Below are 24,112 nucleotides of genomic sequence, written 5' to 3' on the forward strand. Positions count from 1 at the left end.
TTACAAAGTAAATAGGAAAACGAAAACAACGATTACGGTAGTTCCCATTGAATACGCTGAAACTATTAGGGAACTTGATTGTGGTGAAGCATGTCGCATCGATTGATTCTCACTTTCACAGAATGGCCAAAATTTTGAGATCGACACTGGATATCCTTCAGAAACCGGCAATCGATAATCGGTGGTGTTCATACGGTACACAAGATCACCACTTATGAAGTATAACTCTGAAAAACTAGCGTTTTGGAGGAATTGTGTAATTTTGCGTGACATTAAGTGTGTGCGCACCTTTATCGCGGGTAAATGCTGCCGTTGCACCGGCTGGAACGTGCTTCCAATTCAAACTTATACGTCGTGCATAGGAATCCTCCACCTTCCTGGTTCGCACGTCCAATTTCCAATATTCATGTTCACCCCAGAGATAAGTGGCCGGAGGACTGAACGAAAAATCCAAAAGAACTAAATCCTAAATTCCCTAAGGGCATTAGCGGTTTCAATGGAGTCTGGCGAGACTTAGACGTTGACCTTACTCGAAATAATGCCATCGATAAGCTAAGCGAATCCTCGGCACATCTTCTGGAATCCCCAAATGACCTAATGGTCTGGGTCCATGTAAAAGTCGCCTTTCAGAGAAAATCCAATACTGTTTTCCTGGAAATCCATGTTTTCCCACGTTTCACTCTTTGTTTCGCTTTCGTTGTTTCCCAGAAAGATATAATACCGGAAAAAATCCATATTTGTCCGTGAATCTCTACGGCTGCATCAATTCCTTCGGGAAGTCCTGGAAAAAGATCCGAGATCAGATTTGGTCCATAGAGAGTGTCGCCATCGTTCAATACACGCCATAGCCATTTGTTCTAAAGGGAAGATTTTCTCAAGGTGAAAATCGTAAAAATAGAATTTTTGTAGCCATGCCCATTCAAGAAGATTTCACCTTGAAAACTATAAATTCTCCACGATAGGTTGTTACAGCATCGGCTCCCGAAGAACATGGTTGTGGTGTCCTGAAATATTCGGGATCTATTGAATCGATGTCGAATTTCCTGCACATGAGACTAACTCTGTAGCTCTTTCACTCCCTTCCGATTAACTTAATTTAATTTAAATAATACAAAATTATCTAAATATTAACAGAACAAATTCTTTTTACTGTAACTTAAGGTTTTCGTTTCGGAAAATTTGATTACCATAAAAATTCCTATCGAAAGCATTCTAGCTGCCGTGCAAAACTTAGGTATCGATTGCTTACCATCAATACGGCATTTAAAATGTAAAAACGATGTGAAATGACTAAAAATTACTCTCAGCAGGATGAATACATAGATATCTGTGATAATTTCATAAAAATTGTATTCAAAGCTTTGGGGCGAAAACTGGTCCCCGCGCTACTTCTGCATCACTGCCTAGCGGTTCCTCTGTGGTTTTCTTGCCTCGAAAAAACATGGATCTCTTTAAATTATTGGTGTTCTACCTAATCTGTACCCTCATTGAACCACGAGAACTGGTCCTCGTATGTACCTATAGCCGCAAACGCTATCTTAAAGACTATTCTATTACTTTGCTTGAATTCATCACAAAACTATAAGTGATGGTACTATTCTGGTTATGATCGCAGCCATTCTTCTCGAAAAAGCGATAATTCGGCTGAGGACTAGTTCTCGCGTAACTTATAAGTGAATTTATGTACAACCAACAGCGCGTTGACAAGCATCACTGCAATTAGACATGTTTTCAAAATTTGTTCTAGAAGTATCGTCGTACTCGTCCGGCTCGTTCTCTTTTTCCTCCTCCGTCTCTTCACTTTCCTCATTGCGCCGCTCCTTGGATCCATGTTCATGCGTGATTTGCGTCGTTTGGATCCCTTTTCGAGCTGGCGGACCTAAACACGGATTTATCTCTCGTGAGAGTTGTTCGAACATTTGCTTAGGACAACTGTCACTTTTAGACGCACCATACATTGCTTGTATGGTCTTTATATCACGTGGTGTAAATCGTTGACCTTCGACAAGGATCGGATACATGATGCTGTTCACGTCGTTGAGCACATGCGGTAATCCGAGCGAATGTCCAATTTCATGGATTGCAGTGGCAAGGAGTAGGGGTGCTATAAGAAAAAATTAATAATTATTAAGTAGGAAGTAACAAAATTATTTTAAAAAATAAATATTAATAAATAATAAATAAATATTAGCTCCAATTAGTTCAGCAAAAGAAGACTGTTTTGAGTGCACGATATGAGCGGTTCTAGAAGTCCCACTGACATCAAGGAAAAAAAACGTTTTTAGAAATTTCCGTGGAATTCCTGATGCTATCCGCCGGAAAATTCATTAAATTAAAAAATACGTAGGCCTAAGTAATATCAATTAGGTCATTTCTGGACGAAATTTTCGGAATTTCTGGACGCACCGACTAGAAGCGAGGTCAATGTCCCAAGGAGAATTTTCTTGAACGCAATCTTTGTTCCAGACTTATTCGTTGCAATTCCTAATTCCTTAGACGTAGTCTATTCAAAAAGGTATGAAAAGCAACGTATCAGGAAATTTTTGATGTTGTGATTTCTGCACGAATAAATAATAGCGGAGGTGGCATCCGCGAGTGGTAAAGTATTCGCGTTCATCTCGCTTCACGAAAAAACATTCGTAGCAACCATCTATATCCTTCGCTGCCCAACGATACAACTTAGTACAGGTGATATATTGAGGGCAATCCGCAATGTGTCCGCGATTGTGCGCATGGGGTAACTTCTGATACTAAGCTAATTAATTTCATTAATATAACTGTCGTTGATTCATTTATTTCAGATGCTAGGTGCTTAAGTGCTAGGTGCTTAAGCGCATTATTATTTAGTTAATATTACTTGGCTAGCGGAAAAATTCTGCGAAAAGAAAAAAAAAACTGATTCTCAATATCGAATTCCGTTTTACGCTGCCTTTAATGATTCCTAAGGTTTGTTCGTTTTACATCGATGCCTTAGCGTTATGTAGGTAGCTCTAATTTTAACTTCGTTGAACAAATACACCACAGATTTTGAAATTTTAGCTTGTGTTATATTAATTACTATCAGAATCACTCACAGCTCCATGGGACATCGTCATTGAAATGAATATCACCGATAAGATTCGATGGATCGTCCTTCGGCTCAAAGGACGTGCTTCTCGGACGAAATGCATGTGCGAGCACAGATGACGTGAACGGATATTCGCATTGATGTGATCCCACCTGTATTCACATGGAATTACTGAAATAATTCTAACAATCTGGATATATCCTAAGAATTCTGAATAAATTCAAGTGATCTTCATCCGAGAAGGAAATTTGTTATATACGCCGTTGTACTTATGTTTATCCGGACAGCAGCGACGCGTGTTTAACTGGAGGACAGAAGGCTGAGATCGATATACAAGGACAGAAAATGTGTTCGTTACGCAAATTTATCGCGGATATCCGATCAGATATAAGCGTTTAAAGATATAGGACAATATTTAAGATTCAAAAAATCTAACGAAGACTTCCTATCAGCGCTTCGACGGTATATTTTGTGTTTTTTTTTCCTTGAAAGAGTTTGTATAAAGTAGGGAACCGTGGCAAAATTTGAGCCGTCTTTTTTCTCTTAGAAATTCCTCTCACGATTTTCTAGACTTTTCCGTAACGAATCGGTACGGAAGCACACTTTCTAAACGCTCCTTTGAACCAGGTTACCAGTTAATCTAGACCGGATCCAAAAGACGTCTCATACGCTTTGTTGCGGCAATTCTATGTTTTTAATATTTCAATCCCGTTCAAATAGGTAGTTTCAAACTTATTCATGAATATTTATACAAAAACTAGAGGGACCTCTGTGAAAATTTCATGATTTGTTGAAAATTCACATCTTTAACATCATTATTTTCAACTAGTTATGCTCATCACTCTCTTTAAACTTTTCTCTTTGCACTATTCGATCTAATCATTGTTTTTGACTATGGAATAGTTGACTATGAAAAACTTCTTGTTGACCGATTAGAAAACCTGCATCGCCCTGCTGAGAAACTCTTTCTTTTAATACTATTGCTCATAAAATTCAAAATTTTCCTCAAACGATATGAAACTTACCTAGTAGAAGAACAAAAATTTATTGCTTAAGACTCTGCTTTGAGTTTTTATCCCTATTATTGACTTATTTTACTTTTTCTGTTGTTGTGCTTAGAAAGTAATGGGTCTAGTATTTTTTACAGAGTTATTTTTTTTAAATCGTCCTTCTTTTTGCATAGAAACTTCATCGAGCAACACTATTTTTTGATTGCATTTATCATTTGTTGAATAAAGGTCATATTTTTGCAATGGAGCGCAGAATTAAGTTGATGGGCGAACGACCGGTTTGTTTTTCTCTTCAAGAACTTCTTTCACTTTCGCTGATTGCGAAGATTTGAAAAGAAATGTTCTGTAAATTGTGATTTCTCGCTCTGATATCCCTAATTAAGCTCCCTCCGAGAGTTTTTGTTGAGCAGAGCTCCAAGCTCTCTCTTAAAAAAATTCTCTTGCGACACTCGAAATGTTTGTAAGAAAAAAATTCGTATCTTCGCCGGTGTGCACTTCATTTCTCATATGTTAGTTTTTTTTCCCTTCAAACTCAAATTCTCACTTCAAAACATAAACGTTGCTGCGAAATAAACAATCTGACCATCGCTGAGTTTAGACGAGTGTAAAGAAGTGTTCGATCGAATTTTGTTTATATGTGGGCGGATATTTATAGCAGTATCGAATTTTTTCGGCTAAGTACAAGCTTTGGAAATTTGATACGAATTGATTCCTATTCGAAAATCTGACTCTCAGTGAATTTGTGAAGCTATCTTTATATTCGTGATAAAATTAGGGATTTTTTTTCAAAAATAAAGAATCTTATTTATATAGTTCCCTTCCTTCTTCCGCTGTGAGAAATCCATGACGATTCCTATAAAATTTTCATCCACCATTTCTGTTTCAGAAGCTGTTCATAACCATTCTCAATAAAATTAAACCGATCGACTCGTCCCTAAGAGAAAACACGGAGTTTCTTTTTCAAAAAAAAAAAAAAAAGAATTCAGGTGTAAAATGTACTAACTGAAACGAATTTGTACCGAAAGCTGCGAGTACATCTATTCCAAGTAAAATTTCATAGAAAATTTCATAGGAAATTTCACGCATGTGCTCAGAATTCATTCAAAAAAAATTTCCAGCATTCTTTTTAAATAATTCAAATGTACTTAAAATATTCTTCTTTTGTAATTTACATGTAATATTTAATTTTATTTGAATTGATGTATCTTTTCTCATGAAATTTTTCCTCCATGAAAATGTGACTACGCATAGTGTGACTACCCTTCTTAGCTGACCTCACCAGTGAGGTAAGCTCAACTCATGACTTATTTTTTGGAATTACTGGTTGACTGATAGAACAGCTGTTGAAGAAATGACAACTAGCGTGGATAGCAACTCGAAAAATTTCTTTACAGCATAGATTTGGACATGACGCAAGCAGAAATGCGTCATATGTTTATGAGAAAACTCCTACACTCTTGGTTCAGCTATTCAAAACCAATCAATAATCAGTGATTTGGTTCAAAATCCCTGTGTTTAGATGATTATCTGAGTTGATGAGATTAATGTGACAAAACACATGCAGTAGTTCCAATGCCAATTTTTAGAAGGCTTTTAGGATTTTTTTTCGAGTTTCATTCGATGATTTTCAAATCACTGAAATTATTCGGCTAACGCATTACAGTACCTCCAAGCAATAAGGTCAGATGACCGAAATGAGATGAACAGATTTCAAATGATTGTTCTGCTTTTTACTCAATTAAGTTAATTTAAGGTTTAAGTTAATTTTCAGAAAATCACTTTTTTTAGTCACTTTTTTTAAAGTAAATATTTGTTTACTATCTATTACGTCTTGTTAGCCTCGTTCTATAGAATTTTTCTAGATGTTAGGCAGAAAATCCAACTACAGTAATGCTTTGCATACTGTAGAAAGAGCGCTACGATCTTTTACGTAGTAGGATGAGTTACAAGCTGCTGGTTCTCTTTTTTTTTTGTTTTAACAGCATTTTCCGGAAATCTTCTTGCCCTTTAAATAATCTTCTCAATAATGTCTGAAATTCCAAAATCTGCAAATTTCCAGACCCACCCCGAATTTCATATTCATAATCGGATCCTGAGCCCGTCGAAACTCCAAATCCGCGTGTTTTTCCCATTCGGCTAGCGCCTTCTGAATTGTCGCGTCAACACTTCCCGCGTCGAGACGTCGTGACCATGAGGTGACCCTAGAACAACACATCGGGCTTTACAGTAATCCCGCCAAGGATTCGGCATTGCATTGCGGTGGCGGCATGTAAATATATGTGTGTATTGGAACGTCTGGTGGTCTGCCACGTCTGCTTCGCATCTGGTGGTGGTCGTGCGATGGCGGCGGCGATGGAAAAGCTGTGCAGCAATGCGCTTTGTCGTAAACTAAACTAACCGGCCAATATTGATTTGTTGGCCTCAGTCAGAGTCAGCTACTAGGAATTTTATCGAAGAAATCAGGAAACTGACGGGCAATTCTGGAACGCTTTAGGGAAAAAGCTCCCAACTTTTTAGAGAAACGAAGAAAAAAACTGTGAAAATCTATTGCTAAGACCTCTCAAGTAAGGGGTATTTTATGGATTACTTTATATTTATTATACTTTGGCGGATTTCGGATGTTTAGGAAAACAACACCCTCTCGTCGAAATCATCTGAAAATTTTCAACTTATAGAAATTACCTACATATATAAAGAAAGTAACTTAGTGGATTATTGAAAAAAAAGAAATCCAATAGAAGCTTTTTCCAAAAAAGCGGCAATATTTTAGATTCAAGAGGACATTTGTGTGGATTTTGTTTGTTTTTGATTTTCATCCTTTAGAGAATAATAGAAGACTTTTGATTTAGCCTTTCATTAAGCACCAACTAGCGCATTGGGCCGGTGTCGCCCCTTTTTTCCTATGTGCATTTGATTTTTTTCCGATGTGCATTTAGTTGAATTTAATTTTCTATGTGCATTAGATTTTCTCCTATGTGCATTTAATTGTCTCTTCTAGCAATTGGCTAGAAAATAACGGATTTTTCCTGGAAAGTCTTTGCTGCAGTGGTGAGTAATGTGCGAAAAAAATCTTGAACAACTGACTCCTATGCTTCCAGGAAAAGATTCGCTTGATTGACGGGAGGGAAAGCGAAGAGTTCTCGGATCGAACGAATCATAAGAGAAGCTCAGAAGATTTTGGTTCTCTTTAAATTGCATTAGGAAAGATTCCGGAAATGCCTTAGAAGATAAAAAATGACAAAGAAAAACGAAAAATTACTCAGATGACCTTGGGATTTTTCCGAAGATCAAAGAAGGATTATTCGTTAATGGAATGTTTCTGTGCCCCGTTTAGCCTGGTTTTGCTGGATTTTTGGGAAGAAAATTTCAAAGCGTTCGCTATGGGAGTGATTTTTTTCAGGGTTTCAGTCATGCGAAGACGCTGCATATTTATTGAGGAAATATTTTTTTTGAAAAAATCATCATCAGAAACTGGTGAAAGATTCAATGATGAAAAAAGTAAGAAATATAGTAAAGAGAAAACGAACAAGGTCAGCTCACCGCAGCTGTATTCCTGTACCGTAAAAAATCCCAAAATTCTCAGCCAATCAGCGGAGCGAAGGATACGATAGCTCGGCTCACTCAAGGAGGTTGTGATGACAGAAAACATCGAACAACCGACTGAGTAAGCGGAGTTCACGGTCCCAAAGTGAAGCTTTACGAGGGCGTGGCGATGGCTGGACCTCGGCGCGGCATCCAAAGACGCCCAGCTAGCGGAGGGAGAACTGCGAGAGAGGGAAGGGGAGGGGTTCGGGATGGTGGAGGTCGACAGCAACAGCGGAGTGAGGCATCGAAGCACGAGCGGATACGCAGCGGACAGTACGGTACCATCGACGAACAACAGACGTGCGAGTGTGTGCGAGCGCCAGGGCGCGCGTTTCTGGAAGTTTATAGAATTGGCCGGTACACAACGGCGACGGCAGCTGCTCGGCTGGTCAATCGGATGATCTAATGGGGAGTGGAGGAGAGGAGAAATTGATCCAGATAAATATTGTTGGATAGAGGTTTGATGGGTTGTGTGGGGACCGATGTGGGACCCGCTTTCTACAACAAACGGACATTTACCTGAGGGATCCCATTTCGAGGCTGGTGCCGATTTCAATCGATAAGATACAATCAAAAAGATTTTTCAGTGAGCACACATTTATTTGGTCTGGATTGACAGCTTCCGTGGGCAAAATTCACCACATTTCTATAGCGGAACTTCCAAATTTTTAAATAACAATCTGTGCTTATGCTGAAAAATCCAGAAGAAATTTTCCATTTTTTACTGGTAAGATTAGTAGTACTCAAGAGCAGAAAGATTCGAGTAATTTGCGACGTTCTTCCATGGACGAATTCCATTCTTTTAAGGAAACTCTTTAAAATTTTACTTTACTTACTAACTTTTTTTCACCTTACTTACTGACTACTTTACTTACTTTACTCTAGTCTTAACATTTTTCTTATGCTGCGGTAGTCCCGACACGGTGATTTGACAGAAAAACGAGAAAAGTGCCCCGAGACATACTAACGTTCATTTTACTAAGAAAAAAATGTGATAAGGATAGGAGGATGAATTTTTTGGTGTTCTCATAATTTCCCAAGAAATTCATGGATCGTGAATTGGACTGCGGATTTAACTTCAACGGACAGCGAAAAAGTGTGTTAAAGGAGGAAAAAACTCTTTTTGATGATGGAACATTCGAGAATCTCAATCATTACCGTAAACCTATGCTTCGTCACTCGTTTTTTTTTTCTTTTCCAGTACATAACACTGGATATCTTTAGTGCACAACGTGCGTGTTTTTCGCGTCTTCGCTTTGACATTTCCCAGCAATCGTCGTCTCTCTGTTTTCAGCATCATGCACTTGTGAAAATCGATACCGCCTCATCCTGATCAGGACGATGAGGACGAGTTGTTCGTAAGCAGCGTAAGTAGCCGAAGTGAATCCGGTGATGGTGGGCGTTTCGTGGAGTCACTCCATTGATTGTGTTGTACATCGTGGTCGGCGGTGTCGTGGTGTGCACCATACGAGAGGAGCAGATTAAGATTGCATCGAGAGGACCCCGATGTAGAAGCGTTACAACCAGAATCGTCTAGTAGTAAACAGCTGCGAAACAGCTGTGGATGCTGGGCGCAGTTTTTCCAGGCAAAACGCGCGGAGCAACAGATGACCCATCGTCACGCGGTCGACCCACGAAGAAACCTGGCGAAAACCTAACTCGATGAATTGGTGGGGAATTGCGAGAGCAGATGCTGGCGAATGCTGTTCCTTTAGATCCCGAAGGTGGGAAAGAGTGAATCCCAGGAATCCCAAGCCGGTTAGGGTTTCTCCTCACACTAACTACCTCCCGCAATAAAATTAGATTTAATTATAATAAGAATAGTTTACACTATTCTAACACTAAAAGGATAAAGGATAAAGTCACTGGCGTATCAATCCACTTGGGATGCTCCAACGCGTTTTACTGGAATTCGTAATCGTTGAGGTTTTGGAACGCGTGTTGGTCTGTACAATGACTTGCGAGGGCCAAGTCGATGTGTCAGGTCAGTGCTTTTATCCTCCCAGACAAGTCTGGTACCAATTTATCGACCCCGGAGGGATGAAAGGCTTGGTTTGCACTAGGGCGGTTTCGAACCATCGACCGTGTGGCTACAACGGACCTCTAACCGACTGCGCCACACCCAGCCCATTCTATCGCAATGTACTAATAATAATCAAGTCTTATTGGCTTTACTTTTAAGGGAATTGTAATTGAAAATATTATAAAACATTTTAAAATCATTTTTTCTAGACTTCCACTCCAAAGTGTGCTTCGATAGAAAATCCTCCAAGGACATAAAATTGGAATCGTCTGAAGTTTATGAGTTCGTATCAGGCCTAAAGCGTAAAGTGATCTACCGGCCTAAAGCGTAATGTGATCTACAGTGTCCAATTGATGTATGAAACTAGTCTTTTTTCTATCATTCCTGACAAATATGATACCAATTCATGTAGAAGAGCGGTGAACACTTTAGATGGTCTTCGGCGAAATTGAACCGTCGACTGTGCTGACTTAGTAATAACCGCTTCCCATTGTGCTAAGCGAGCTTCTGATTTTTCCTTATAATTTACAATTTGCTCCACTTTGTTTAATTCTATGTTCTTTTTTTGCATGTTATTAGATGGTTATTTAGCTTTTCACTTGTATCTTTTGCCTGATTCCACTATAACTCCGAAAGATCTGTGTTTTTAGCTTTTTCTAAAGAAAGTGTGCCTTAAACACATCTAAAAAAAACTGAGCGTAATACAGCTTCAAAAATAGAATGACAATGGTGCTCAGTCAAATGAAAGGGATCGTTTAGAAATATATTTATGAAAGTGTTGTGCCTTGCTAGAAAATCGACCTCACCTCTCGAAAAATCAAAAACTCGAAAAGTCAGCGATTGCAAAAAAAAAATTAGGGAGATAACTGTAATACGTTTGCGTGAACACAGATACCAAATCTTAAATAATGCTTGTAATTCATAGTAGTTAGTTGTTAATAAATGTTAAGATAATTAGTGGAAAATCACTGAGGTGCATTTTTTTACTCTCATACAAAAATCGTACGCACTTGAAACCGTAAGAAAACTATTTTTCACTTCAGTTGAGCATTTGTAAACCGCTGTAAATAATGATAAAATTGTGTTACCTTTTTACTTTCGCTTTTTCAATGCGTTGCTTTTCCAGCAGCAAAAATCTCCCAATAAAAAAAGATCCTATGTTCATTCTCCATTCATTCGGACAGAAACGTAAGATTTAGTTCTTTTTTGTTACATTTAGGGGTTTTATCCATCGCATTCATGAGAGTTATCCTCCATTTACCATGCTAGCAGAGTCAATTTCCACAAAAAATAGACTATTTTAATTTGCTGCGAGAGCAAAAGAGGATTGAAATGATAGCAAAAGGAGACCGATTTGAAGTATTCTGGAAGATTCTCAACGACATGAAAATGATGCGTTTCTTTCCTTTACCTAGCTTTATATTCTACCATCTTTCGAACGCAATTCGGTTATAGCCCGGTGGGGAAAAAAATAAGGGATTTTCGCTCTAGCAGACTTAGATTGGATCTACAGTACCGCTTCAACGCGGTGGGATGCGTGACTGTCTCCGCCTCTCTTTGGCTGCTGGCCAGCTACAGTATGCATTCTAGGACGATACGCACGTCGTTCGTTACTTGTGAATAGTGGAAAAATTTCCGCACGTAACCGCTTACGCGCTGAATCAACTTCCTATGACCGGACTAAACTCTTTTTATCACGATATTTATAATGTGACGCCTATATTGCAAGTTATTTTGTAAACAAATAAGACAGGTTTTCTGAAATTAATGGAAAAATACAGAATTCTATTCCATCCATCAGGTGCTATGAATTCAAGAAGGAGCAAAGTGCAAAAAAACCAAAAAACCAAGAAGGACAAAAAAAGCGACCAGAAAGAAAATTCCGCGCTGGGATTAGGTTTTTTCTCTGCTGAACTGCGCGTACCACTGAGCGCAACAGCTTCTGCACTCGGAAAACATTTTCTAACAATAGTCGACTACAAATAAACAACACTTACAATTTGTAGCATAAAATACATCCTATCGAAATGCAGATCTGCTATCACTCACGGATTCGGGAACAGATCTCGCCCCGGGGGACCTTTCGTCGTGTAAAACGACCCAATTTCACACGACAAGTGATCCATATCGCTGATAAAAGCGCCCTCGCTGGAAGATTTGGTTGCGACCCCAAGGTTCGAGGTCAAGGTCGATGGTTCGAAACTTCGTGGTGCAAACTAAGCCTTCCATCTTTCCAGGCTAGGAAAATTCGTGTCAGACTTTTTTGAGGAAATAAAAACACAGATTTGTTACATCGGTTCGCTTTTACAATTCATTGTATTCATTCATGAACTTGAAACGATCCTGAATTGATGTTGAATGCGTCCGAAACCGGTTGACCAAAGCTAAGTACTTTATCCAATATTTCCGAACCGATTAGGATCCTCTAAGATCCCCGGAATCATTTTCTTCTCAGGTTTTTATACGGGCAACAGACTTGACCCTGATGTTTTGGAGAAAGAAAGGAAGGACCCCCTAAATCCCTCACATCCTCCAACGCTGTAAATCCGAACTCGTTAAATCCAGGGCACCACGAATCTGACGTGGTGTGGGACGCTCCAAGAAAATCCAGCTACTTTTTTCATGTGAGACAAATGAATAGGCTGCTGAGGGGATCGGAACGTGTATATATAGAGAGGCGTTCTAACGTAACTCGTAGGGAATAAAGCGACTCCCACGCTGTTTTATTACGACGATTAGGGTGAGATGAGCAGACCCATTCGGGTCCTGCAGTCTACAACTCCATCTCTAGCTTTTCCTGAGGATTCCCTCACAACGTCAAATTTGTGGTGTGCTGTTTTCATAGCTATGCTCTGCCGTGCGCGCGAGATATGTTGAAGGACGGAAAACGAACGAAGGGGAGCGGAAATTTGCCAGTTTTCTGCGGCAAACAACACCAGGGCCGGTTTCCATACTTTTTCCCGCTAGTCAACCCAGATCTCTTTCGGATTTCTCTTGCTCCGTTGAAAAGGACTCTGAAGGCGTGAGGAACTGCTTCATTCGGAGGTAATGTGATGTTTTATGGCCCAACAATGGGTGCTTCCGAATAAGCACATAAATAAATGGAAAAACAATTAAACGAATAAGTAAACAAACAAACAAATAAACAAGCAAATAAATGGGGACCCAAACCTGTTTTAGTAATACAATTGAAACGGGAATTTTCTTTTGAATATTTGGGAAGAAGTAAAAAATATACCGTGCACTTTTTTTGTGAATATTTAGGAAAAAGCAAAAGAATGCATAATAAAATACATCTATGGCACAAAAAAAAAGAAAGAACATATGTTTTAGTAGGAAATTTATTGAATACTATATATAACGATGTTGGCAGTTCTCGTATTTTGAATGATGTTACCTTAAACCGTGAGTTTGTAAAAATGCGTCAACTATCGATTTTTTCGCTAAGGGTCGGTATAATTATGGAACAAAGACGACCACAGAACAGGGAATGTTCTTTTTAAAGTCTGGAGTATGTGTGCAAAATTGCGTTAAATGTGATGTATCTCATACAATCGCCAGTAGATACAATAGGATGGAAACGACATGAAGCACGGTGCAGTTGACTAGGCGGCAGCGCTCGAAACGGCACAGTGGAGCGTAGGGTTGGGACCGGGATGGGACCATCGCTGATTAGCAAAGAATGGTGTCAAGAAGGATCCTCCCTGGATGCACCGCTTCGAGCGCAACCGTTTATGCAACTGCACCGGGCTTCATTTTGTTTTGACCCCACTACAGCTACTACTATTACTCCACTATTAGTTGCACTCAAATCGAATACGGTATCTTTTTTTTGCAAAAAAAAAACGCGAAATTTATCTGCAAAGTTTTATGAAAGTGTTGTCTATAGCGGCCCCAGACATAATAAAATCGGAATAAAAGTATTACTGTTGTAATTCGAACGAGTTGTGCGACTAATTTGCAACCGCTATCCACGGATCCACAAATATAAACAGCAGGTATCCACCTGGTAGCACTGAACAGCAAAATCTACGACGGTGGCCAAACAGTAAACGCTCTACGCACTGCAGGGTGGTTGTCCCAAATTGTACCACACCGTGTCTACTGCTACAGTAACCTAGTATATTTGTACATTCCAGGATACTGTAGTTATATAGTTGTTTCTTTTTTCGGACAAAGCTTTACGCGTACTTCACATCCGGTACGAGCACATAAACGATGTAAGACTACTTTTAAAGGCATTACCCCACGAATCTGAGGTGATACGGATTTTAGGTGGAGTATTCGGCAGTATACGGCACAGTGGATTATGGAGAGGAGGGTGATACCGCTCATTTCTTCCTAATTGCCGTAAAAAATGGCTCGGAAGATGCGGCGCGTGCACAAGGCTGGCGCGCTCCAATCGAATTCCTTGTGGAAAATAGTGCTCCGGAACTCTCGAAGCCGTATCTTCCGGGCTATCCACCTTGCAGCCTTTTTTGTCTAAAGATTACATACATTAAGGATATATTCGCTTCATGGAGATTATTTCTCACCACCAAATTTTCATTGTGAAATTTCGTGATTAATTGTTGACGGTTTGCGGAGAAACGCTGGACTGTGCTATTGTCCCGGAACGCTCAGATTCCACGGTTTTAGTTTTTTCCATTTTTTTTTCATTTCACTTCGAAAATTGAGTTGCTGTACGGCTTTACGCGGCTAGATGACTTCACATCGAAGAATTTGTCGGGACGAGCACTTTGTATTTTTGGTGCCTATACATGTCGAGCAATGACATGTATAGGCACCAAAAATATATGTTACAGGAGGAAAAATTTCGTAATACAATTTTGTTTCGCTAGAAGCGGGTCATAAACGGGGAATATTAGTTCTAAATGAGTGATTGGCAACCCATGTTATGGAAAAACACTTTTGAAAAAAGTTAAGAAAAAAACAATCAAGTTATCCTGCAAAAAATCCTCTCTTAGAAATTTCTACCGTAAAATGGAAAGTTCCATGACTGACCACATCTTACCGAATCAGATCCTTTTTCGCTCTCTAACGTAAATACCATGGAACAGGAAAAAATGCGTATTTATTACTTTGAAAATTCTATTGCGGAAAAAAAACAATCGAGTTATTTTGAAGAAAATTGCTGCCAAAAAAGTTTCTATCGTAGAACGGGATCATTCAAGCTAATAACCATTGAAGTATCTAATACTGGATTCGATTCGTTCAGTTTTCATTTGAGAAAAAAAAAACATACAATAATTAACCTCCTTGGAACAATAGATTCGAATATTCGAAGTTTTGAAAGACATTCAATCGAATAAGTAATGTTCAGCGTCTATGATTCGAATATGCGACTGTTTACTTATGCAAGTAGCCTAATTTTGCTATCCATGCAATATTTTTATTGATCAAATAATTAATGGGAGCTGAAGCGCAGTCGGTAAGAAGTTTCGCTGCGGCTGTAGCACAATCGATCGGAGGTTCAAATCCGCCCTAGTGCCAACCAAGGCTTTCAACCCTCCGGGGTCGATAAATTGGTGCCAAACTTGTCTGGAAGGATAAAAACACTGACTTCACACATCGGCTATCCACCGCAAGTCATTGTATAGGCTGGACACTCATTCGTAAAATTAAGACGATCCTGAATTGATGTGAACGTCGTGGCGTATCCCGAGCGGATTGATTAAAGCCAGGTCTTTTCAAACTTATTTTCCTAGTTACTGTAGTAATATTTTGTAAACTCAATAAATACCTAATGATATCAAAAATTAATTTATGTAAACTGCGACGTTTTAATTTATTGATGATTTTTTTTTACAAATTTATTGACCAATATAAAAAGGTCCAATTTGTTTTTAAAAAATGTGAATTTATGGATTTTATTATAATTATGGGGCGGGTGTGGTCGGTTAGAGGTCCGTTATAGCCACACGGTCGAGGGTTCGAAACCGCCCCAGTGCTCACCAAGCTTTTCATCTTTCCGGGGTCGATAAATTGGTACCAGACTTGTCTGGGAGGATAAAAACGCTGACTTGACACATCGGCTAGCCACCGCAAGTCATTGTATGGGCCAGTTACACGTTCGCGAACTTCAAACGATTCTGAATTGGAGTGAACGTGGGGGTGCAGGTCCCAAAGGGATTGATGCGCTAGTGACTTTGACTTTATCTTTTATTGTAATCATGGGTAATTGATTTCGCGAAAAAAACGTGGATATTTTTCTGTGATTAGTCGTAAATGAAAAGAGAAAGGAAGAAAAAATTTAAAAAATTCAAATTATGTGTATTATCTATGTATGTATGCGCGCAGTAACCTCTTCAAATTACAGTTCTTATTCTATTTTTTCCTTCAAAATTCAAAAATAACAACTTACAGAAAGGTAAGCTTGTTCGATTTCCATCGAGGATGTGGTAGCGATCGTTTCTGTCGTGTCGACCTATAAAAATACGGTTCAGTTGGATCGTCCTTTAATAATAGTACGAAAATATAGCCGGCGATCACTTTTGCTGTATATCCTTAACTCCACAACGTGGTTTCGACATCAATGCAACGGTTTGTGGATCTAATTTCCCCGTTTGTGGTAAACCGAACATTCGTTGAAATTTTCGCAGCGCGTTCGACACAGCATCGCTTGTCAACTGTGAATCCGGTCCACCACTTGTTAAATAGCCGAATTGGCGAAGGTAGTCAACCTGAAATTTTTTTTGGATCATCCGAAAATGTATACAACGCTTGAACAAAACAACAACAACAACAATAACGCTTCTCTATGAATTTTTGGATAAGATCCGAAAAGTGAAAAAAAAACATTTCTCTTGGCTAACGCCTAAAAGCTAAGTATCTTTCTACACCCGGGTTTTCTTCCTTGTTATTTTTTCACATTTTTATTGTTGTTTGTTATCTTTTCTTTATCGTTTCTTTTATTGTTTTGTTATTTTTTTTTCCTTTCGGTTTCTTAGAGACAAATAGTTCTGGAGTAGCAATAGCAATATCATGGACCTCATAGATAGTTATTTTCGGCTAAAGAAAGGAAGCGATGTCATCAAATTCATCCAAAAATAAACCATAAACAATAATATAGAAGTAGTAAGTTAAGTACAAGTAGTAAATAATAAGCACTAATAGAGTGTTTTTAAGCGCAAAAAAATGATTTTCCAAAGAAAATATCTTTTTTCCTGGCGAGAAGGATTAACTCCAACTCTCCGGCAACGCTCTGCATGATCTCCAATGACGCTGACCTTCCTGACATCCGGACAACCGTCAGTGTTGCATGCTGTTCTTTCCTCCAACCTGCACAACTCCAACGGGTTACTGTAGTTCTGGAGACTCATTAAAAGTGTAAAATATATTTAAATGACGTTAACTGATTTGAAAATGCCGTTCAAAGATCCCTTCCAGAATACCGTGATCATTTTTGACCGTCTCATCGTTGATCGCTTCTATCTGATCAATATCAAGCAGCAGTCACCTCTGCCTTTATTGTTCATTCGACTCGACTAATCCGTTATCAACAAAAAATTCCCTCTATCAGCACTTAATTTTTCAATTTTTTTTTCTGAATTTATTTTTGCTATTTTCTTAGTTTCTGGCATGTGACATTTTCTCAGCACCTCTTATTTATATGCATATCTTAAGGCTTGAAAAGAAAAAAAAATCTCAACTTCAGTGGCTTTGCCTTCTTGATTAAATGCAAAAGAATCCCTATTTTCTTAGTTTTAATATTTCACCTTTTTTTCTTATTTTTACTATTTCTTTTTCTGTTACTGGCTCATTGGCCCTCTTGTTGACCTGCTAGTTTTATAATTCAATAGTTTTTTTTTCCAGAGAAAAAAGCCATAAACCCACATCAATGAGCATGATAAATAAATAATTAAATAAAACTTAAAGAAGATCACCATTACTCGGGTGTGATCGATGGTTCGAAACCGTCCTACGTCCACCAAACCTTTCAGTTCTCCGGGTCGATGGATTGTTATCAGAGCCGTCTGCGAGGACAACGCCACTGAGGACCTCTTACATTAACTCGCCACCGGAGGGCAATCGGTAGGCTGCAGTAATCGGTAGGCAATCGATAAGCTCATAAACTTGAAACGATTCTGAATTGAAGTGGAATGCGTCCCGAATGGATTGACCAACTCTCGGTACTTTATCCATTATCCTCAGTGATTGGAGAATCCTCCAAGATCTGCAGGATAGTTTTTTCCTCAGGAGTTTTTTTTTGCACACCCAAAATGGTTTCGTTTTAACAGATTGGCTAACTCCCGCAGGTCATCGTTTAGGCCAACACCCGCTCCTAACCTCATACGATTCTGAACTCAAATTGAATCCACTAGTGAATCCAAGGTAGATTGATTAGAAGCAAGGTATCACGAAATTGACGAGTTGAGAAAACCACAGGAAAACATAGAGTTTGGGTTGTGCATTACGAAGATGAGCGTGGTCCCACTCAATTCCTTCTAGTCATCCTAAAAAATCGGCATGGAGCCACCTTATTTCGTACGTGATACTTTAGAACGTGCACCTTTGTAAACGCTCCGCTCCCCTCAGCACCCTACTTATTGGCTGTACTTGTAAAGGATGGTGAGGAGACTTCATCGATCTTCGACCTCTCGCTTGTGGATGCGGCGCGTGCACAAGGACGGTCAAGTTGCAGCCGATTTCCTAGGAAAGAACGCCGTCCTCCACGTCGATCATGACTTATGATTATTATTATTATTTACTATTATGTAATTTTATCTTATGATTTTTCATGATTTATTCATTCCATTATCCGCTAAATTATATTCCGTAAGTGTTGTTTAGCCTTATTGTTGTTGAATTCCCAGATTTTCCGGGTCCTTTTGAATGTGGTGCAATTGCGGACAATACTACCACTTGAACTATTCCTGACACTGCTGCTATGTATAGTCGGGTCAATACGACATGAAACACGAGTGTAGTTGATGTGCATTTGCGTACGCGCTCGAAACGGCGCTGTGGAGGCAGCAGTTGGAACCGAGGTGGGCCCGTCGCCAACTGCAGCGATGGGTGGTGCCAGCAAGGATTTCACCACGCTCCTAGCCACTACGTCCCACCGAAGCGTCTCGAAAGAAGTCGCGTACGCAATTGCGTACGTGTTTCATGTCATTTTGACCCTACATTACAGTACATCACTGAAAGCTTGAACTCGTGAACTTCAATCATATTAATTCAGAGTTTTCTGCGATACACAACATAGCGGTAATGTCATATTTTCTGAATTTCATGTGGTAGTGTCTGCAATTGCACCACATTTGACTGAAGGCCCCGAAAAATCCGACTCTTTCTAATTTATGTCTATTCTAAAAGCTGCCGTTGTTTTTCCGCGGTGAAATGTTTAAAGTTTTGATGTCATAAATTTTATGATGAGTTATAAAAAAAACGAACAATTCATTACGCCTGTCAACGTGGCATATTCCTCGAAATTTCCTGAGAACAAGTGTAAACTGAAATGAGACAGAAGCCGTTGCTATTTTTCTCTTCTCAGAGAAAAAACGACGAATTTTTTCTTTGGGATCCTCTTGGATCGATGCTTTTTTACAAGTATTCTTTTCGAATTTTGGGAGAAAAGCAGGGAGCCATTATCACTGTCTCACTCCAAATTAATTGGAAGGAAAATTAATTAGATGAAAAATTCGTAGACAATCCGTGTGTAAAAAGAGGCATTGTCAATTTTTTTTCCAGAAATTCTAAATTGATTGTTGTTACGTTGTTGCTGCGTAGAAATCAGTTTATCAATGAACAAATCAGCGACGAGGGAAAGCAATGGAGGAAGGAGGAGATGCATCCGACGAAAAAATTCCGCACTTTTCCTGAATCCCTAGACATGACAGATGTGAAAAGTGTAGAAAGTTCTGACAGCTACTTAGTCATATAAAATTAATGACGAGTGAACGAAACGACGATTCGTAGAGTGCAACAAAGTACAGAAAAAAAAAACAAAAAAAAAAAAGGAACAAAAAAAAGTAGGAGAGAACATGAAAAGAGAAATGAGTTATCCACATCGCATTTTGAATAATCCACTCCTCGATTCACATGTTCTCATTCTTTTTTGTTCAATCAATTATTCAACGTATAATGCAATGTCTGGAATATTCAGCGAAACTTCCAAAGTAGCTCAACGGACAATTCCGTCATTTTCGGGGATCGATTATTTCTCTTGGGAAAAATAAGGGAGCCTGTAGAAATACATATTATACAAGTTTAGCCTAGTTGACACAAAATTAACTGAGAGCCTGGATGAAATTCTATTAATATTATTATTTATAGCCTTACTTATGGCTATTATGTGAAAAAAATACTCTTTCCCGTTTTTCCAAACTTTATCGCGCTACGAGATCCCTGTCTCAATTCATTTTCCAACCTAGCAAAAATAGAAATCAATTTTTGACATCAGAACGAGTCCAGAAAATCCAGTTAATCCTTGAGCATTTTCTGGACTAAATCAAAATTTAGTCCAGAAAATGCTCAAGGATTGGCACAGGTGATGTAGATGTGAGAAAATCTCCTAGAAGGAATGCCTGATTCAGGAAGCGTTGCAAAATATGACCTCATCAGTACAGCTTTTTAGCTTACTGCTGAAAAACAAGAAAAGAAGCAACTCAGAAATTTTCCATGAAACAAATTTCTTTAATCCATAAAGTATAGTTCGTTTGGGATTTTTGAATAGCCACATAGAAGAGTTAAGAGCTCAGACGCAAAAATAATTTCACTCTGAGCTAAGAATTGACAAAAAATTCGACTCCCTGGCATCGTACATTTGAGAAAAAAAAAACTTCTTTAAGGAATTCTAACACTAAAGGACAGCGGATTACGATAGAAATTCATATTTTTGGGCGTTTGTGAGAAAACAAAATTCTGCGGAAGCAATATTCATCGAAAAGAAAAACAAATTCTCAGTTATACGCAGTTAAACGGTATCACTTTAGAGATATGGAAATATGGAACAGTATGAATTATCCTCATAAATGTTCTGGACAAGTGACCATGTGACCCTGTCTGAAGTAATTTCCAGTGCTTTTCCCCCGAAATTATCAGAGAAAGATAAGAATTCTCCTCCATATTCACTTCGAACATTGTAGAGGAGGATACGTGGAAAAGGTCCCAGCGAGGAAAAAAAACCGCTCAACCCCTCCTGTGTCTTAGTTCTGAGTGTGTGTGCGCGTATGCACTATTACAACCTCTATGTGGTGCACCTGCAAACGCAAATCGTGCAAAATACGCAGCTGAACACGTGCACAGAGCCGAAGATATGTACGACAATAAAGTAGATTCTAGCATTTATTCTTTTTTTTTCTTTCTTTTTCTTTTTTTTTCGTACAGTAAAGACACTGATAAGTCAGGAGAAGGAAAATGTAAGAAAGTACAATATTTTCCCATAGTTTTATTATGAGAAGGAAAACTATTTGAAAAAAAATGTAAATAGTAACAGTAAAAAGACGGTAGAGTTTTTACCACACCCGCCAAAGGAATAACGGATCTAAAATAGCAAAAAATTAAAAAATACTGACAAAACAATATAATGTTAATATGTATTGAATAATAAAGAACTCTTGTAAGCCTTCAGCCTTTTTCGGTTACCTCTCTATCATCTCGCTCTTTTGAATTAGATCGACATGATAAAAAAAGGCTTTTTATGAATTTTTATCCAATTTTTCGATTAAAATACAATATAATTCACATTTTGATTTGTGAAAGTTTTATCATTTTCAAGTTTTTTGAAAATGTCCCCAATTACATAAGCAGATAAGTATTTTTGTGCATTTCATACAAGGATATTTCTAGAAATTTCCAGAAATGAACTGAAGAAAAAGAGCGTGGAATAAGAGAAACTCTCAACTAAAACCCAAACCAACGCAGGTCACCTTTTTAAATCTGTGCTTAATTTTATTGAATTTTGTAGTATCCAGAATTCCGCGGAGAAAGTTGCGTACAAGATTAACACGAGATTTTCCGCTACTCTTCTCTTCTCACCACTCTTCTGCAAACTCTTAAAGGGGGCAGCGTATCACGAAATTGACGCAGCATGGAAACCACAAGGAAACTCCAGAGCCGGGTTGAGGATAACGGAAACGAATGTTGCTGTTCCGCTCAATTCCCCCTGATCGTCAATCGAAAAAAAGCGTGGGAACGGCGTTTGCTCTTACGAGATACGTTAGAACACTTCCCCTTGTATACTTAGCAACCTGTTTGTTGGTTTTACTCGACGATGTTTGCTGAGGAGACCTCATCGATTTTCGGTCGCTCGCACGTGGATGCGGCGAGCGACCGAAAATCGGAAGCGTAAACAGGGCATTTTCGACTCTTAGACTCGCAAACTAAAAAAAAAAACGCAAACGCAGAAGAATCCTTCTAATATGCTCGGATCGTGAAAGAACTCTGGACAATAACCAGGAAAATTCGATGTCAGCCCATTGAAGCCGTCCAACATTGCCGCCCCAACCCCTATATAGTACGTATGCAACGGGGATTATTTCATTCAGAGGTAAAATTCAAATATGAGAAGAAATTTTATTTCTCTTCAAATTGAGGAAGAAATGGAACGGAGAAATCCGAAAAAAAAATCTGCATATGATTTTAATTCGAGAGAGAGAGAGTAAACTAAACTAATAAAATGAGAAAAAAAATTGAGCTCTTTTTTTTTTGATAAGAAGACGAATTAGTTCATCCGAAATTTAATATATTATTCATTTATTGTTTAATAATGTAAATAATGTTCTTTTATAACATTCAAAATAAATAGAATTTTATTCAAGAATATGTAGCAACGAACAGCGGAATTATCACAAATACCATTGTGTTGAGTTGATTCCAAGGAGAGCACTTGGAAAAGTGGAAAATAATGCAAAATAAAATTGAATGAGAAAGAAATTATCCTAAGATCCCATAAATAAAGACCGCATCACAAAGTGAGCGCTATCGGTATCCTCATCGCTGGTGGTAAATTGTTTGACGTAGTTCTTCTTTTTTTGTTATAATGTTTTATTGCTTGAAGTTTAGAAAAAAACTCGTTAGAAAACCATTGTCAAAAAAAAAGGCAGCATTAACAAAAAAACACTACATCTTTCCTCAAAAAGGAAAGCGAACTTTTCTATGAGATTTCAGGACAATTTAGAATCCAGATGGACATAGAAAATTAAGGAAAAGCGGATCTATACAGGAAATATAATAGAAAAAAAATAAGAGAGTACACATGTGAATAAACAAGAAACCTAAATAATAGTAAATAAATAAGAGACCTAAATAAGAAGCCAATCAAAGAAATTTTAAGACTACAAGGCTTCTGTTGTGTAGACATTTACTCACACTTGAACTTATCACGGATCTTCCTTAGAGGATCATCGTACTTATATAAAATTCTCGAAAAAAAAAGAAAAGAAAGGAAAAAAGAACGGATTATAGAAAAGGGATGTAACTGTGTTATTATTGAAAATAGAAAGGAAGTATTACCGAAGATATTTGAATAAAAGTAATGAGTTAGTTACTCAACTAGAACTAGTTAGTTCGAAAGTTCGAAAAGATTTCAGAAAAATTATTGAACTATAATTGGGAAAATTCCAAATGAGTCAAGAGTTTTAAAATTGCTCTATTTAAAAAATAGCAAGAAGAACGCCTTCCCTTCTTCCTGAATGCATTCAAATTTTTTCCTTCGAATCTATTCCTTTGCTCGGCAAAACTTTGACTGATTGCCTCTCGGGCACTCTCAGACCCCCCACTGAACGCTCAAATAGTGGAAAAAGTAGCGGGTGTAGCGCAACTGGTAAGAGGTTTGGCTACCAAAACTACTACGATCAGAGGCTCAAAATCGTCCCAGTTGAACGAAGATTTCATTCATCCAGATTCAATAAATTGGTACTGGACTTGTCAGCCAGGAAGGAAACACGGACTTGATCCATCCGCAATCGGATCAAATGCATTATTCTTGGTCCTTTAACATATTTGTTCTTCAAATGTCCTTGAACTCAACTTCTTTTTCCCTCCCTCTCTCTCTTGTAACTCGTAAGCATAGGGGACCCTTAGTGAAACAGTATACGAGTTTCTGAGCACTAAAACATGTGCCTTAAGATAAATGGCATCCCAAAGGAACTATTTACTGGCAGTAGAAAAAGAAAAGCTAATTCTGAGCGCGCCAGAAAAAAAAATGGAGGATACGAGAACATTAAATTCCTGGAAGTCTCTAGAAAAAGTTTAAGACCAAAAAAAACACAGGCAAAACGTTTTAAAACGTCATTAAATGAGCATGAAATAAGGAAATCCGTTAAATTTTACCTCATCCAGCGCCCAGCAGAGGCCTATGAATAGCAAATAGGCGGAAGCTAGTGTTGTTGCCGCCATCGCCAGAAATTCGGATCTTTCAGAGTCGGGCTTAAAGGTTAGAAATAACAATACGAGTAAATATATAATAACAAAATAACGGAA

General features: G+C 38.4%; 1 protein-coding gene across 1 annotated transcript; it reads right to left on the reverse strand.

Annotated features, from left to right (window-relative positions):
* Positions 1–24,028, reverse strand: RB195_008730 (uncharacterized protein; the record flags this gene model as incomplete). Its single annotated transcript, XM_064195367.1, has 12 exons — positions 1–227; positions 289–437; positions 531–651; positions 722–857; positions 935–1,004; positions 1,762–1,879; positions 1,952–2,104; positions 3,075–3,219; positions 6,143–6,278; positions 16,050–16,112; positions 16,178–16,368; positions 23,963–24,028. The coding sequence occupies 12 exons, from the start codon at positions 24,026–24,028 to the stop codon at positions 1–3; spliced, it is 1,575 nt and encodes a 524-aa protein (XP_064046512.1).
* Between the last annotated feature and the right edge of the window lie 84 nt (positions 24,029–24,112).

This window comes from Necator americanus, chromosome III, assembly GCF_031761385.1.
Source record: "Necator americanus strain Aroian chromosome III, whole genome shotgun sequence".
NCBI classification, from domain to species: domain Eukaryota; kingdom Metazoa; phylum Nematoda; class Chromadorea; order Rhabditida; family Ancylostomatidae; genus Necator; species Necator americanus.